Below are 18,373 nucleotides of genomic sequence, written 5' to 3'. Positions count from 1 at the left end.
GAATCAAATGAAAGCTCTGCCATGTCCATGAGTATTGGTAGATGATTAAATAGCTGACCTTGGGTGCTGTCTCTGTGAAGTTTGCATGTTCTCCCTGTGACTGTGGTTTTTCTCTGGGTGCTCTGGTTTCCTCCCACCTCCCAAAGATCCCATCTGTCTAAACTAAATTAAACAATGGAGGAGCCCTACACAAATTCATACGGCAAGGTTGAAGCATTGTGGCTTCTTCCTGAGGCTTCTACGATCACAGAGACAAATATTTAGCTAAGTTGGCATTGACTATCCCCAGCAAAAAGACTCCTTGACTTTGAATGACACCTGCCACATAAAATACCAAGAGTACTAGAGTAGGTTATATGCTGGGTACTTTGCATCGATTGGCTCTTTATCTGATTTCCCCAAAGAATTTCCGCAGTTTACATGGTGCGCTAGTTGGTGAAGCCAACTCCCCAATTACCTGGAGGAATACTGCCCAGTTACATGGGGCAACTTGACACCCTCTTGGACAAAGCTGCTTGATACCCATCCTTCAATTCAACATTTACTTCATCCATCTCCTACACATCATAGCTACAGGACAGGAGTAGCAGGGAATGCATGTAGTTTATCCTTTCAGTCTCACATCATACAAATTTGGAAATATTTTGTTGATCCTTTACAAATCTGGTTAAGATCACTGACCATTGGAGTTCTTGTACTTCAGAGACTACAGTAATTCAAGAAGACAGCTCACTATTACACCACAGGGATTTTTAGGGATAGACACAGAAATATAGCCTGTCATGCAGCTCAAACAGCTTGTGAACGAATGAACAGATAAAAGTATGAACTAATTTTCCAATGTTGGGGACCATATCTAAAGTACTGAGGACACATTAAATTGCAGGTTTTGGAATCTTGAGCCCGATAAGCAAATGAAGTGTCAGTCTAGGTTTCAGAATTTTAATTAAATGGTGAATTTAAAGAATTTACATGTTTTTTTCCCTTTGGGGATGAGAAAATACGAAGATATCTTGAGTTTATAAAGGAAATAACATAAATTTACCCAACAAATTAGTCCATTTGCAAATGGATAAATAAAAATGTTCTCATTAGACAACAAATGAATGCATGGTCAAACCAGAATAATGACGGTTGGGTGGGGGGGAGAGGGGAGGATATGGATAGACATTTATGCAGAGGATGATGAATATATAAAACAGACCACCTGAGTTGTTGGCAATGACAAAATCTAGGGTCTCCAAAGGATACCGTGTCAGAATTAGTGTTATGACTAAGCTTCTTTTGGGACCTTGCTTAGTTATTAATACCAGATGTTAGAATTCTTGTGCCGCTTAGAAACTGTTGAATAGAAAATATACCCACTGCTGTAGAGAATTTCATTATCCAGCTCACCTGTTGTAGTTGTTCTCTGTGCAACTGTGAGGTCTTTTGGAGATTTAAGGGTTATGGCAACTGAAATTAAGTACTTTAAATTATTGAAGAAAACCTAAGATAGGGAAAGAGTTTCAGCGTTCTCCTTCCCTTTAACCTTATCCATACTTTTCCAATTTTCCCTTTAAACTTTAAACCTATGCCCTCTAGTTTTCAATCTTCCCGCATCCTGGGAAAAAATACTACATTTTTGCTTGAAGTGTATTGTGGCATTTAGCTTTACAAAATACTTCATCACACACAATCTCAGAATCTTTACAGCACAGGAAGCTTGCTTTAAGCCCGCTGGGTCCACAACAGCTTGCAGATGAACAATTTTGCCACTGCCATTCCCCTATATTATTTTGCTTAACCATCAAATTAGGTTCCCTCGAGGTACCCAGCCCTGGTTCCATCATCCTTGCAGACAATGAGCTTCAGACACTGACTTTTGGAGTGAATCTTTGGCTTTCAATATACTGATTTGGGCATAGTTCATTTCCTAAATGCAGGGTGGATCCTGAGGGATAAATATCCATTTTAAAATTTCACAATGGAAAGATACTCTTTCCTTCAGTGTGAGGGAGGAAACCCTGGAATATCCTATCAGAAAACCAACCTTATCCAGTCACAGTTAGTTGTAAAGTCGATGATATTACATTGTAATAAAATATCGATTGGAACATTTGTGCGTTTACATTTGAAATTAAGAATAATGAATGAGAGATATTTTGGAGACATGTTTATCTGAACAACGAAAATGGTACCAAAACAAACGCCATTCCAGATACCAATTCAGGTACCAATGTATGGGTGTGTAGCAAAATTGGCTACATTGTATCATTTTGTGAAGTATTGCTAAATCCAAAACAATGGCTGCTGCTTATGCAAGTATGTCAGCTAAAACGTGATAGTAGTTGCTTATAAAATTCACTCACTATAGAATTTAGTGTTAGAAACCAATTGTGTCAATGGTGAAAAGGGGGTGAGAGATGAAAGTTTCAGACTCGTAATTATGAAGTTAGTTTCCCTGCAGGATTTTCAAAAATAAAGGTCTTTTTAATAGTTATAAGTTTATTTTTTGTTACTTTTTTGCTAAAAATACTAATATGGAGCTAATGGAACTTCATTGCACACATGTCAATGGAAGCAATTGCTTGTCAATTTTCCAATGGCCACCTGCAGTGAAATTGACTATTTTCTTCAAAGAAATTGGTGTCTGATGACTGCAGGAAGATTTACATGGAAACTATTTTTTTCCCCTAGACTTTGATTTGCAAGACTACCATTTTTTCTGCATGTCAATTTCCAAAGTAACTTTTAAATGGTTCTCCAGTACCTGATTGAAATTGCATTATAACCAATTCAGCCTGCATGACAATAGTGTTCCTAAGTCATCAATCACATTACATTATAGCAAAACTAGCAGTACTTGTTTTTAGAATAGTTCACATCCAAGGGAAAATTCTTACCTTTAAGAATTCTGTAGTGACATTCATGGATCACTCGTATCATACTGATCAAGGTGAGGAAATTATCGAGACCACTCTACTTGACCCTTGCCACTAGTCTTTAATTTATTTTTCTTTGTATAATTGTTAAGAAATGTTGTTTAAACCTGAATGTATTTTAATCTTTCAGGAATGTTCTGTGGTGTATTTCCCAACTGGTGGTTACTATGTTCCTTTCTTCCTTGCGTAGGTTCCAACGTGGAGCTTAAAGAGGACAAATGTTGGGAGAAAGTGGAAGTGTCGTCCAATCATCACAGAGCGAGCAAGCTAACTGACAAGAATACAAAAACGTACTGGGAATCGAATGGTAGCACAGGGTCCCACTACATTAACATATACATGCACAAAGGGGTCATTATTAGGTACGTGTCAAACTGGAGGGTCTCAAGCTGGAGGTACTAAGATGAATTAGTTAGTCTGTGTACAATGCAGTGGCACTGTTATACTTTTTACTGCACATTTTCTCTCCTGTTCTTAATTTAGTTAGTTTAGAGTTACAGCGTGGAAACAGGCCCTTTGGCCCACCGAGTCCGCAGCGACCAGCGATTCCTGCACACTTATGCTATCCTATACCCTAGGGACAATTTTACATTCATACCAAGCCAATTAACCTACAAACCTGTACACCTTTGGAGTGCGGGAGGAAACCGAAGTTCTCGGAGGAAACCCACGCAGGTCATGGGGAGAACATACAAACTGCGTACAGACAGATCAAATACGGCACTGTAAGGCAGTAGCTCTACTGCTATGCCAACTCTTATACTTCACATCTGTCTTCACTGAAGAAGGCAATTGAAGGGTATATTTATGTGCTGTATAACTCTGGCTCTATGGATATGAAGGAGGATGAAGTAAAAAATTGAAATGACCAGCATAAAATGAGAGAACAGGTGGGACTAAGTGTAGATGGGGCGTCTTGATCGGCATGGGAAAGTTGGGCTGAAGGACCTGTTTCCATGATGTATGGCTCTATGACTCTACATCAAGATAAATAACATATTTGAAAGTGGTTGAATCACTTGCCTACAAGCTAGTTATCTAATGTTGATATTAGGCAAATTACTGAAAATAATTACAAAATACAATTCGTCAATGTGTTGAGAAGTGTAGCATAATAATCATAGCATGAATTTGCTAAATGAAAGATAAAGAAAATGCTGAGAATACTCAGCAAGTCTAGTACATCCTAGGAGAGGGAAACAGCGATAATCTTTCAGTTCATAGAGTCATAGGGTATGGAAATAAGTATGCTGCCCACAAAGTTATTGCTGACCAATGGGCAACTATCCATAATTATCCCATCTTCCAGCGTAGTCTGAGGCCTGGGTGATTCAAGGGCTCATCTAGGCACTTCTTAGATGCTGGTACTATCTGCTCTGTCTATTCTCATAACTGAAATTCTCCAATGCAGGCAACATCCTGATGAATCTTCTGTGCACTCTCTTCAGTGCTATCGCATCTTCCCCACAGTGTGACTTCAATGATCTTTCATCTGACTAACTTGACTAGATTTTTTGAGGAGGAATAAGGAAGGTTAATTTACGTTGATTTTGGAGAATTGTTTGATGAAGTCTCATATCAGGAATAGCAAAAAATCATAAGTTCAAGGAAAAAGCAGCAAATTGTTTCCAAAGTTGACTCAGTGATCAAAAGTAAAATTATCAATGGACAGCGTTCTTCATACCTGAAGATAATTAGCTGTTCATGTACCCCAATAACTAAAAGCAAACATAAAGGTTCAGTAATTAAGAAGTCAAATGATATGGTGGCCTTCATTGCAAAATGATTTGAACAGAGGAGCAATGATCTCTTGGTACATATGAGGCCTTGATGAGACCACTTTGAAGAATTGTGTGCAATTTTGGTCTTCTAACCTAAGAAAAAATAGACTCGCCAAAGGGGGAGTGCAACTAATTTTTCCTGGACAGATTCTTCGGACAGTGGGATTGCTGTATGGATAGAATTTAGGCCGATTAGGTTTGTGTTGATAAGGATGCGGTGGGATCTCATTGAAGTTTAGTAGACTTTGACAGCGCTAGATAGATGGGATGTTTCCGCCCAGATGGAGGTTCGAGAATGAGGGTTCGTACTCTCAGATTAGAAACAGATTTTATTTTTCCAAATGGTAGTTAACATGTCAGATTTGCCACCACGAGGGCTGTGGAGGCCAAATTGTAAATGTTTTTAAGAAGAAACATTTGATACAAAAGGCAAGAGGAGAAAACTAGAATATGGTATTAAGGTGAATGATCAGGCATAATTGTATTGAATACCTGAAGGGTTGAATAATCCATCACTGCTATTTTCAATCAGATGCTTACTATTTTCCGCCCTGGAATCGAGTACAGGAGCAGTAAAGTCATGCTGGAATTGTATACAAAACTAGCCGGGCTTTGCCCCGTTGGGTCCAAACCTCTCCTGCGGGACCGGCAACCCTCCGTGCAAACCTCTCCTGCGGGCCCGGTAACCCCCGTTGTGTCCAAAACTCTCCTGCGGGCCCGGCAACCCCCGTTGGGTCCAAACTGCTGCGGGCCCGGCAACCCTCCCCCAACTGACGACCCATGGATCTGTTGCCGGCTGGAAGTCTCCCCCTGGGCTGGGGGCGGGCAAGGGCGGAGAGGAAAGAGGAGAGGAAGCCACTCACCCTGGTCCCGTGCGGCCATCGTGGCAGCCAGCAGCAGGAGAGCTCTCCTCACACACCCCCCCCCCCCCTCCCCATTGGCTGCCACTCCCGTAACTCGGGCGGGTCCCGCCCCCATCCAAATGGCAACCCTCCCGCAACTGCGCACGCGCGGATCCAGTGGCCATCTTACGTAAGTATTAGATCAACGGGCCCCAACTGTGCAGGCGCGGAACCGCTTGTTCTGCGCATGCGTGAATCCGGCAGCCATCTTACGTAAGTATTAGATCTCCCGGCGGCCATCTTATGTATTAGACCAACGGGCCCCAACTGCGCAGGCGCAGACCCATTGGGTTCCCATTGTGACATCGAACACGTCTGACGGGCAGGGCAAGTGGAAAAGGGATTTGTTTAGAAAGGTATTTGGATGAGCACTTGAAGAGCTGGGACCTACAAGACTACAGACCGAGAAAATGGAAGAGGGTTGGGGCTACGATAAGTTAAATGACTTCCTTTCTCTTGTGTAGATCTGCATGATTTTGTGATGTGTTCTTTATCTTGTTCTAGACAGCTGACCTTAGTGGTTGCAAGTGAGGACTCCAGTTACATGCCAGCTCGTGTAGTGGTTATGGGTGGGGATGACCCCAGTAACATCAACACAGAACTAAACACAGTGAGTTACTAAGACAAGCATTCTCCATATCCAACCCAATGAATCCTGTGAAGGTATAGTTGCAGCTTCCAGTTCAAAATGTTTTTGTAGTTCCATAAATACATAAAAGAATCGTATGTGGTTTCTTGCAATTATATTTTTAAACCTGACCGTTTCAACGGCATAATTAATTTGCAGATATCTTGATGATGAAATTGATGACTTTGTGGGCAAGTTTGCAGATGATACAAAAATAGATGGAGGGGCAGGTAGTGTTAAAGCAGGGAGTCTGCAGAAGGACTTGGCCAGATTGGGAGAGCATGCAAAGAAGTGGTAAATGGAATACAGCATAGGAAAGTATACGGTCATGATATTTGGTAGAAGGAATAAAGGCATAGACTACTTTCTAAATGGGGAGAGGATTCAGAAATTGGAGGTGCAAAGGAACCCAAACAGCACCCACAGGGTGGGGGTGTCTAAAACTTGAGCATAAGTTTAAGGTGAGAGGGGAAAGATTTATAGGAATCCTAAGAGGCAGGTTATTCTGTATGGATTTTGGGTATGTGGAACAAACTGCTAGAGAAAGTGGTAGAGGTGGGTATGATAGTGTTTAAGAGACATTTGTGCAAGTTCATGGACTGGAAAGGTTTATATGGATTTAGCCCTAATGCAGCCAATGTGACGAGCTCAGGTAGGCACCTTTGTGCAATGGGCAAAGCTGACTCTGCCTTTGTTTACAGGTGAATGTGGTGCCCACTGCTAGCCGTGTGCTACTGTTGGAGAACATGACTCGATATTGGGCAATCGTCCAGATTCGGATCAAGCGATGTCAACAGGTACTGTCCGATTACTTCTTGGACCTTAATTGTGTGATAATTGTTGACGCCACAGTGAACAATTTATTTATCTACTTTTGTCAAATAAGACCGTGTAATGTTTTGAATGTTTCCCATTTGGTTATAAGTGTAGCGCATGTATTTGATGAATAATTTTTCTTCAAATCAGGGTGGTATTGATACTCGAGTTCATGGATTTGAAGTTCTGGGACCAAAGCCGACCTTCTGGCCAGTGTTCAAGGAACAGCTTTGTTGTCGGACTTATCTCTTCTACATGACGAAGGCGTACACCTGGTGTCAGGAGATTCAGGAGGATAGGATGCAATTACTGCAGCTTTTCAATAAGTAAGTGATGTGTCAGGTGTGGGACCATATAATTTTATAGCTGCATTCAGTCTAGATTCAGAAAGTGAATTGGAATCATAGACAGAACATACTCATTTGATCAAATTAAGGGTTTGTGAATTTTAAAAGTCTCTCGACAATAGACAATAGACAATAGACAATAGGTGCAGGAGTAGGCCATTCAGCCCTTCGAGCCAGCACCGCCATTCAATGCGATCATGGCTGATCACTCTCAATCAGTACCCCGTTCCTGCCTTCTCCCCATACCCCCTCACTCCGCTATCCTTAAGAGCTCTATCCAGCTCTCTCTTGAAAGCATCCAACGAACTGGCCTCCACTGCCTTCTGAGGCAGAGAATTCCACACCTTCACCGCACAGAGGACTTATCTGTTCTCTCCTCATGCTGGCTGACCTCCTGAGAATTTCACAAATTTAGTTTGGAGATGCAAGGAATTGCAGATGCTACTTTACAAAAAAAGGCACAGTGTTGGACTAACTCAGTGGGTCAGGCAGCATCTCTGGAGAAATGAATTGGTGACGTTTTGGGTCAGAACTCTTCTTCAGACTGATTGTGGTGGAAGGGGAGAAAGTTGCAGGAAAAGTGGGGGCAGGTCAAAGCTTGGTGAGTGATAGATGTATACAGATGAGGAGGGGTTTGGTAGGCAGAGGTTGGATAAAGGCCAGAGATGAAAAGACAAAAAAGTGTGAGATTAGGATAGAAGAGGCGTGAATTGTGAAGCCAGACGCAGGAGTATAGGTGGAAAAGGGTAGGGGTGGGGGAAGGGGAGAAATGGGTGCAAATACAGGCAGGGCCAAGGGAAGAGAAGGGGTTGTCTGTTGTTACCTAAAAATTGGAGAATTCGATATTCATACCATTGGGTTGTAAACTACCCAACTGGAATACAAGGTGCTGTTCCTCCATTTTGCGTGTGGCTTCACTAAGGCAACTGAGGAGGCACAGGTCCGAAAGGTCTATATAGGAATGGGAAGGGGAGTTAAAATTGTTAGGAACTGGGGGATCCAGTGGGGCTTGACGGACCGAGCACATGTTGGGCGAAATGGTCACTGGGTCTCTGCTTGGTCTTGCTGATGTAGAGGAGGCCATATCGGGAACACTGAATGCAGTAGATGAGGTTATCGGAGGTGCATGTGAACCTCTGCCTCACTTGGAAGGGCTGCTGGGGTCCCTTGACGGATGTGACGGAGAAGGTCTAGGGACAGGTATTGGATCTCCTGCGATTGCAAGGAAAGGTACCAGGGGAAGAGGTTGTCTGAGTGAGAAGGGATGAGTGGGAAATTTAGTTTGTTTGGCAGAATCAGTAGTCTCTCCCATTGGGTTTATTTTGGACAGTAGAATCTGTTGTCATGGAGTTATACAACACTGAAACTGGTTCTTCAGTCCAACATGTTCATGCTGATCATTTTGCCTATCTACACTGAAGACAGCTGTTTCAAATGCAGATCGGGGATTTTTATGTTCTTCCATAGAAAGCTTAGGAAGTTCAGCATGTCCCCAACAACCCTCACTAACTTTTATAGATGCACTGTAGAGAGCTCCATCCAAGACTGCAAGAAATTGTAGAGAGTTGTGGATGCGGCCCAGACAATCATGCAAACCAATCTCCCTTCCATTAACACTTCACGCTGCCTCAGCAAGGCCACTAGCATAATCAAGGACAAGTCTCGCCCCGCTGCTCCACTCTTCTCCCCTCTCCCATCAAGCAAGAGGGGCAGGATTGAAAATGCATGCCTCCAGATTCAGGGGCAATTTCTTCCCAGCTGTTATCAGACAACTGAACCGTCCTCTCGCGAAGTAGAGAGTGGTGCTGACCTCCCATCTACCTCATTGGAGACCTTCGGACTATCTTTATTCAAACTTTACTGAACTTTATCTTACACTAAACACTGTACCCGTTATCCTCTATCTGTACACTGGACGGCTTGATTGTAATCGTGTATAGTCTTTTTGCTGACTGGATAGCACACAACAAAAAAACTTTTCATTGTACCTCGGATACATGTGACAATAATAAACTAAACATATTTGGAAATTTTGTCTTGTACATCAAAGTCCAAATCTTTAATTTATATTAAAAGGAGCTAGCCCAGGTGTCCCCGCTGTTAACTTTATTGCAAGAAAGAAACTCCCTTGTACATTGTTTCCTATTACTGTCCATTTTCTATCCCTGCTGCTACAGTTACGTGAGTACTATACTACTCAATTTCCAATTTTAGATCTCCTCTCCCAGCCACAGTATTTGTGGTGTTTGTCCAGTTAAATTTCAATTTATGTTGATGGTGGGTGATATGGTTATAATAATGGCATTGAATGTCAACTTTAAATAGAGGTGGTCATTACTGGTACTTGTGGCACACATTTTACTCACCACTTATCAGCCCGTATATGAATCTTACGTAGATCTTTCTGCCTGCAGGCATAAATTGCTTCATTTTCAAAGAGCAGTGAAATTAACTTGTGAAATAATGCACTAATTACCAATGCATATTGTAAATCAAAAAATACATAAAAAGGAAAATTAAATGTTGTAATATTGGTATATGAGTGAATGAGTAACTCTCCTGAACCACAGGAAAAGAGTGGTCTAATTGGACTAAGTTTACAAGAGACAATTATTAAAAATCCTGCAAATTGTTTTGAGTTAGCCTCAATCAAATTTATTGGAAAACATTTGCAGCTTCCTTAATGAGCCGTAACTGCGAGCCGTGCAATGTTTTCACTTTTCGTAAAGCAAGGAAAAATGCATCCCTTTCAGTTGAGAAATGTACTTTATCAAAATTCTTCGATCAACCAGTAAGATTAAATTTTGCAAGAAATGAAAGGAAAATTATCTTCTTTTCTTCGCAGGTTAAACAGTGCTTTGCAACACGAGCAAATGTTTGCTGACCGTTTCCTTCCAGATGCAGAGGCAGCTGAAGCATTAGGGCGGACCTGTTGGGAGGCCTTGATCAATCCCATTGTACTGAGTATCACTGCTTTGGGTATGTATTCGAAACTAAAATATTTAGTTTGTGAGGTTTAAAAACACGTGTATGTCAACGCTATTCTTTTTATTTCCTTGTGCTATCCTCGTGGCATGGCGTCTTACCCAGAAATCGAACGCCAGAGTAATTAGGAAAAGAAATGATCTGTTGCCGATTGTTCTTAAAGCCATATATGCTAGAGGTTTAAATGGGAATAATATAGTTGCTTCAAGAAGTAAAATCTTATTGTGTGGGCAACGAGCAGGGTAGTGAGTTTGGACCAAGGAGAAAGTGACATGGGAGGGTTGGTTGAAGTGAAGAACAATCTGGTACAAACCTTGTCGACCAAAGTGGCCTCTTTCTGTGCTGAGGCCTTTTGATTCTGTTGGTATTGTGTATTTCCGGTGGTGTCAACAGTCTAAATACCAGTGAACATTGGAGGCAAGGCTATTTAAATACGCTGTATTGATTGATGCCAGTTTAGCCAATACACTCAGTGACAGCACAGTATTTGTGTAGCTCACCAGTAAATTTTCTTAGCAACTGGTTATAAAACTAAAGGTATGTTTATCTTGATTCCCTGACTGTACTAAGTATTTATTTTGGTTCAGACAACAATAATCCTAGCCCATTATCCTGGCTTCTGACCGAATACCTGGAGAACTCCGAGATTTTGAAACAGGGAAAAGTCGGTGCTGCCATATTCAATTCCAGAGTTCGGCGTCTCTGTCACCTTTTGGTTCACGTGGATACCAGCCAGATAGATATTGAGGAGCTCAAACCAGCCACTAAACCCGGTAAGGCCATGAATATTACTTAAATCTATTTTTTGCTCTTTGAATACGAGTAACACTACCTAGACCTTATTTACAACACAACTTTAATTGCACTGACCATTGAGACAGAATTAAAAATGCAGATTAAGGGATTTTCTTTTGCAAGAAATACATTTGTTATGATTCCTTTGTAGAATTGAATTTGTTTTTTTTAAATATATATATATATATATATATCTATATATATCTATATATATATATATATATATAAGCTCTGAACAATTTGGCTTTATCTTGTATACCATATTTACTGTTAACTTTCCTACATATGACATTGGAGCAATTGGTAGAAACTGCCAGGAAGTATTAAACTACATTGTATTATTCACTCTGGCTTTGCATCTAGAGTTCATCTCTGTGCTCGGTTAACTTGCATTGGCCTTTCTATATATATATTTTTAGCAATTTTAGTTTTACAGTCAGGAGTTTTAGGAAAGTGGTAACACCAAAGATGCAAACAGATAGATGGGTGACTGCCAGGCAGGGCAGGAGTCTCCTTCAGCTGCCCCCTCTCAAACAAGTATACCATTTTAGATACTGTTGAGAGGGATAGCCCCCCAGGGGAAAATGATTAGAGCAGCCGGAAAAATGGCCACATGACTGACTCTGTTGTATAGCAGAATAGGGCATAGGCTAAGCAATCGATAGTGATAGGGGGGACCCTTTGGTCAGACCATGGCTAGCTCTGTTGTATAACAGAGAAAGGCAAAGTCTAGGCAAGCAATAGTGATAGGAACTCTTTCGTCAGGGGCATGAACAGCCATTTCTGCAGCTGGAAGCAGGACTTCAGCATTATCTGTTGCCTCGCTAGTGCAATGGTCAAGGATGCCTCGGAGCCAGATAGGAAATACTGACCTTTCTGTCCAGTGCTGCCTCCACTGTCTGAGTGAGGCCAAGCGTACATTGGAGGAACAGCTCCTCGTATTGTGCTTGGGCAGCTTACAACCCAGCAGTATGAATATTGATTTCTCTAACTTCAAGTAACCCTCGCATCCCCTCTCTCTCCCCATCCCTCTCCCACCTTAGTCATCGTACTAATTTAACTTTTATCATGTTGAGTTTCACTGTTTGTATTACTCATTATCACCATCCCCACAGCCAACAATGGACCATTGTGGGCTCCACCTTTTTCTTGATCACCTTTACTAGCTTTGATTTGTCTTTTTGCATATCTTTCATTAATTTGCTCTATGTACCTTTTCATATCTCTCGGTTCCCTCTCCCCTGACTCTCGGTCTGAAGAAGGATCTCGACCTGAAATGTCACCTATTCCTTTTCTCCAAAGATGCTGCCTGACCTGCAGAGTTAATCCAGCTTTTTGTGTCCATCTTCGGTGTAAACCAGCATCTGCAGTTCCTTCCTACACAGTTTTTGTGTGGTCCTCAACCCTTTTCTCTCTCTTTCACTCGGCCTGAGTATTTGCAGCACTTTCTTTTTGTGTTTTTCTAAAGCTGGTGTCTTGCCAAGAACAAAATAACATTTAAAATAAGGTGCCAAATGCAAATTCTACATCTGAGGAGCATTTGCAGGAGAGAGCATAGAGCTTGTGGGTGAATTATTTTCCTTTTGAGTAGCTCCTTGAGGGAAGGAGAAGAAAGGTGCCCCTCCTGTGAGGAGGAGTCTCAGCTGTATCTCTGTGATGGCATGTCACGGGAAAACAAAAGTGACAGGCATAAGAATGGAAAGCTAAAGAATGCAGAAGAATGCATAATCTGGAATAGATCTTGAAATGGATGAAAGCATGCAACATGATACTACACACAGTAATGCTGTGAAGAAGCAGTTGTTTTGTAATTCTTGTGATTTTTCTGCAATTATTTGTGGATTCTTTGCAGTTCACGCTCCCATTGGTGTTTGTTATGTTGTGTTGCTGGGCTATATATATATATATATAGTCTTCACTTTCTGGACGTTTGGAAGTATTTTCTGCTCTGAGATCCCCCCAACATTGCCTGCTACTGTTTGACAAGGATGCCGAGTGATCCTGCAGATATAGTCTTGTTCAAGTGAAGCAGTAGATTAAACAACACAAGGCTTTGGCGTGAGAGAAGTACTGCTTCTGTTGACATCACAGATGTGGTCCCACGGGAATTTTAATATGGAACTTAATCAGCTGTGGGTGGACGGTGTCATGTAAATGTGTTATGTTCATATTGCAGATGGCAAAAACAAATCTAAAGACAGCAGTAGCACTTCTGCATCTGCTAAAGGGATGTCGGTGAGCAAGCCCAGCAGCATCTCTGGCATAGCACAGTGTTGGCATGGAGTAGTACAGCAACAGGTAAGGGTGGGGGTTGCCACACCTTCAAGCAGACCTGATGTTGGTAAGGAATGTGATGATGTTACGAAACAACAGTAGAAATGGAATTGGAAAGATCAGTGTTGCGGCTGAGCAGAATAGGAATTGTTGGACCATCTGCAGTCCCATTTGCCAGTGTTCTTCTGGCAAAACTTGGGTGACTGTAAAACCATGGAACAAATTGGTCCTTTCCACAGGTATGTTCTTGCCCAAAGTTAACATAACAGTGAGCCACTGAGCATGGGCTTGTTTATATTTTATTAATCTCAAGTCAATAGTGGTTGATTGTCATATGTACTGGTAAAGGAATAATTAAATTCTTGTCTGCTGTACCATTAATGCAAAACACAAAAAGAAAATGCACAATAGAAATATAAATTAATAATCAGTAATACTAGGTGGTCTGGCCATAATAGTGCAAAATCCAAAGTCTGTAGTGCAACCAAAATAAAGTCCACAGTAAATCATAGTTGCTGAGGTGGTGGTTAGTGTAATGCAGCGTTCAAGAGCCTGATGGTTGCTGCCAAGAAGTTGTTCTTGAATGGGTAGGTCATGATTTTCAGGCTCTATGCAAAACAGACAGTGTTTTGCGGAATTCAGCGGGTCAGGCAGCATCCATGGAGGCAATGGACAGGCAAAGTTTCAGGTTGGGATTCTTCTTCAGTCTGGTTGTGGTGGGGGAGAAGGTTGCACATTACATGAAGTTGGAAAATTTAATATACAATCTGTTGGGTTATAAACTACCAGAGCGGAACATGAAGTGCTGTTCTTCCAATTTGCCATGGGAGGCCACACACCATCCCAGAGTCCTATTTGTGGCCACAGAATCTCCCATCTGTCCTAACTATCGAGTCTCCTATCACTATGACCCTGTCTAACTTCACTCTACTCTGCTGTGCCTCCGAGCCAGGTCTGGTGCTATAAACATGACTGCTGCTGCTTTCTCCCGCATTATCATTACCCCCAACAGTATCAATAAGTTAATATTAGTTTTTGAGGGAAGTGGTTACAGGCTATACCTGCACCCTTTATCCTTCCTGGTGGTCACTCATCTACTTTCTGCCGGCATTTTAGCTGTGACCACCTCGTTATAACTGCGACGCTCGCCGTCTCCCGGATGGTCTTGAGCTTGTATGGCTGCAGCCCTCTCACTCACTCAGTTAGTCAGGAGCTGCAGCTGGACTCGCTTCTCACAGGTGTAATCCTCAGGAACACCAAGTTTCCCTGACTTTCCATATCTTGCAGGAGGATCACTGCCACCCCAACAGCACTTAGACTGAGGAGGAAGGTTGCAAAACAAAATAAAAATAACTTGCCTGATCTGCACTCTACTCAGCCTCCTCACTGAACTTTCTTAAGTCAAAGCCTCAAGATTTGCCCTTTTTCATGGCAATTGCATCTCAACACACAGCCTCTCCCAAAATGGACACTTCTCTACCTTCACATTGGCTGTTGTGCCTCTAAACGAGCCTATCAATTGATACTCTTTCAATCCTTCTTGCTGCTGTGCTCCTCTGCTCCATCTCCTGGGTAAAAACTCACAAACAGCTGTTCACACGGTGCTTGTTTAAAATGTCCCAGTGCTGTGGTGCTCCCTCTGCCTCCTGGTTGGAAACTCACTTGGGCTTGATCACTCATTGTAAGAATATGTAAATGCAGTTTTAAGCCATGACTTACTGATTGAGATGAACATGAGATGCTTGTTGGAAGGGGATTGTACTTATTCCACCTGAATGTTGAAGGTGGGACATGTCTACTGTACCTCTGTTGCTTGTGCTTTATAATTTCCCTTCCTACCACCACTGTTCCTATTCCATAACTTCTGCAAATTCAAGTAATGCCCCCCTACGCCTTCTTTCGTTCCCGTGCTCCCCACCTCCACGCTGGTGTGATTGCATTTCCCCTACTCCTCCCAGCCAAATTATTTATTTCCCTTTCTTCATACACACACTTTCCATCCCGAGTCCCCATTTCTTTTTCCCCCTTTCCCCTCCCTCATGTCATCTCCGATCCATATCCCTCTCTCCACAATACTTTCCACACCTCCTCTCCTTATCTGACCCTTTTGTCTTGTTTACACCTCTAGCCTTTGTCAATTACTCCATCCATCTCCCGACCAATCTCCTCTTACCTCTATCTAACTATCATTTGCCAGACTTTGTCCCATCCCCACCTCTCTTTTCCAACTTTCACCCCCCTACTCCAATTAGTCTGTAGAAGAGTGCTGCCCTAAAACATCATCTATCTATTTCCTCCCCAGATATTACCTGACTTTATGAGTTCCTCCAACAGTTTGTACTTTGCTGTTTGAATGATATGCCTTTTAGAATTTGCTACCTTATTTTTCTTTTATTAGGTTAAGCGATTCCTGGATGGAGCATGGAACTCCCCTGACTTTGTTGAACGCTATCGGGACATGTACCTGAAGTTGAAGAATGCGATGGAGGAACTGTTTGGGCAGCAGATGGCTTTTGTATTAGCATTGCGTAAGGGCTTCTCAGCAGCTCTTCTCCAGCTGTCCCACCTCACAGCCATGCATGTATGTGAAACTGCACAATTTGCCATTGAAGTAACTGTTTCGAGAGCCTGTCCCCTGGGATGGCTCTTACAGGACACTCACCAAACAGGCTGACAACTTGACTTAGAAATTACAGCACTGAAACAGACTGTAGATCCAAGCAAAAATTGCTCGTGTTAATATTCAACATGGTTCTTTTATTCCATCCATATCATAGCCTATTACATATTTCTGTATTCTTTATCCTCTTCTGCACCCATCTAGTTTTGTTTTGAATGCATTCATGATGAGGTAGAGAGTTAATATTTTGGATTGGGCCTTTTGTTGGTTGTTGGTCAGAAACGTTCACTCTATTTCTGTCTCTCAAAATGTTGCCTGATTTGCACATTATTTCCAGCACATATTTATTTCTGATTATTGTTTTTTAATGTAAACAGCTCCACACCATGGTACCATTGATGTGGTACCTTTGAAGATGTAGAAAGCGATTTAGAAATGTCCTTCCTATGTGACCATCCACCAATGTTAAACTTTCACCAACCCCTTCTCTGAATTCTGCAACTACAAAGTCTGTTTCCTTTTATAAATACTGGTGAAAGTGTTCATTTAGGACCTTGCATATACCTTAAGACTGCACACACAAATGAACCCTGTTGTGTGTCCTGGTTTTCTCACTGGTTGTTCTTTAGCTCTTAATATACTTCTAGTTAAGTTACTGGACAGAATCCAGATTGATTGATTTACAGATCAAAGTTTGAATATCACCAGCGCCAACTGGGGAGTTTAAACTCGAGTGGGGTGACATTGAGGTAGATGCCTTACAGTGCCAGAGACCTGGGTTGGATCCGGACTATGGGTGCTGACTGCATAGAGTTTTCACGTTCTTCCTGTGACTGCGTGGGTTTTATTTGGGTGCTTCAGTTTCCTCACATACTCCAAAGACATGCAGGTTGATAGGTTAATTGGCTTTCCATGCTTTGTGTAAACTAATAACAGAAATCTGGAAGTGGTGAGCTATTATCTATAATGAAAAGTATGAATGTACACGTTTTTTGTAAAGACTGGTTCACTAATAATCTTTAGGAAAGGAAACTGCAATTTTACCCAGTCTGATTAACCAGTGTTGTTAATTCCTAACTGCCTTAAACATTTTGAGTTAATGTTGGATGTTTAACATTTTGAGTCAGTGACGAGTATTTGAGTAGTGGCACTGCCCTCGGGATGTCTGCAAAAGGAAGGAGGATATGGGCTGTTAGTTTACAGGGAACGGGTGATTTGAAGGGACTGACAGATGTCTTGAAAGGGAGAATGACAGGACTTCAGTGGGCTGTACCAACAATCTTTGGAATGGGCTCAGCAAAGGGATTATCAGCTGTTTAACAAAAATGTTAAGGGGAACTGGAAATAGCGATGTGTAAACGATTCCTATAAAAAACGCGTTGGTAAATGTAAATGTTCCTCACTGTTCTTCAGGTTAGTGAGCGGTTTGCACAGTACATTGATCAACGCATTCAAGAAGGTGACGTGGAAACTCTAAACCATCTGCAGCAGTTCTTGGAGCCAATGCTGTTCCTTTCAGGACTCGAACTTGCTAACATCTTTGAACATTTCTACAGGTAATTTGTTTGGAGTCTAGAAATGATGCAAATGGGGAATGTTTTGCTGTGTTCACATTCGTTGATATAATGAAGCAATCTGTGCTTACTGTTACTATAATGTGGAGTAGATCCCAAATGGAGAGAATAAGTAGCCATTCATTAGCATAGCTGCAAACAAATATCGATATAAAATGAGAGCATATACGGATCTAGCCAAGAGATGTCATGGCTTTGCCAGTGCCAAATCTACATTTAGTCAGCAAAATAGAAACTCATGAAATAAGACTCAAAAGCAGTGTGAATAAGAAATTGGCGTGGGGCAAAAAAAAACAAAGAATAATGATAAACAGTTGATTTTCCCCAAATGGAGGAAGGTTGATTTTGTTCCACTGGAGTCACTTCTGGGTTAATAGCTAATATTTGTATTGGTTTATTATTGTCATGTGTACCAAGATGCAATGAAAAACTGTTTGCGTGCCATCCAGTCAAATTGTACCATACACGAGTACAATCAACTCATACTCAAGTACAACAGGTAGCGGAAAGAGAAAAATCACCAGAGTGCAGAATGTAGTGTTATAGCTACAAAGAAAGTGCAGATTTTAACAGGTACCAGGACACAATGAGGTAGATTTGGACCAGAGAGATCAATTCAGTAGTCTGATACAAGCGAAGAAAAAGCTGTTCCTGAATCTGGTGCTATGTGCTTTCATTGGACAGCACAATGGTAGAATTGCTGCCTTTCAGCACCAGTGATCTGGGT

General features: G+C 41.7%; 1 protein-coding gene across 4 annotated transcripts in view; it reads left to right on the top strand.

Annotated features, from left to right (window-relative positions):
• The window catches only part of cul9 (cullin 9), a 131,540-nt gene that overhangs the window by 65,456 nt on the left and 47,711 nt on the right, over positions 1–18,373 (top strand). For all 4 annotated transcript variants that reach the window (XM_078398942.1, XM_078398943.1, XM_078398939.1 and 1 more), the window contains 9 exons: positions 3,115–3,286; positions 6,112–6,217; positions 6,937–7,032; positions 7,202–7,377; positions 10,244–10,377; positions 10,971–11,156; positions 13,355–13,476; positions 15,851–16,033; positions 17,486–17,628. In XM_078398942.1, the coding sequence (XP_078255068.1) occupies positions 3,115–3,286; positions 6,112–6,217; positions 6,937–7,032; positions 7,202–7,377; positions 10,244–10,377; positions 10,971–11,156; positions 13,355–13,476; positions 15,851–16,033; positions 17,486–17,628 (1,318 nt within the window). The remainder of the gene's footprint in view (positions 1–3,114; positions 3,287–6,111; positions 6,218–6,936; positions 7,033–7,201; positions 7,378–10,243; positions 10,378–10,970; positions 11,157–13,354; positions 13,477–15,850; positions 16,034–17,485; positions 17,629–18,373) is intronic.

The sequence above is a fragment of the Rhinoraja longicauda genome, chromosome 5 (genome assembly GCF_053455715.1).
Source record: "Rhinoraja longicauda isolate Sanriku21f chromosome 5, sRhiLon1.1, whole genome shotgun sequence".
Lineage (NCBI taxonomy): Eukaryota > Metazoa > Chordata > Chondrichthyes > Rajiformes > Arhynchobatidae > Rhinoraja > Rhinoraja longicauda.
This window is presented reverse-complemented; position numbering and strand designations above follow the sequence as displayed.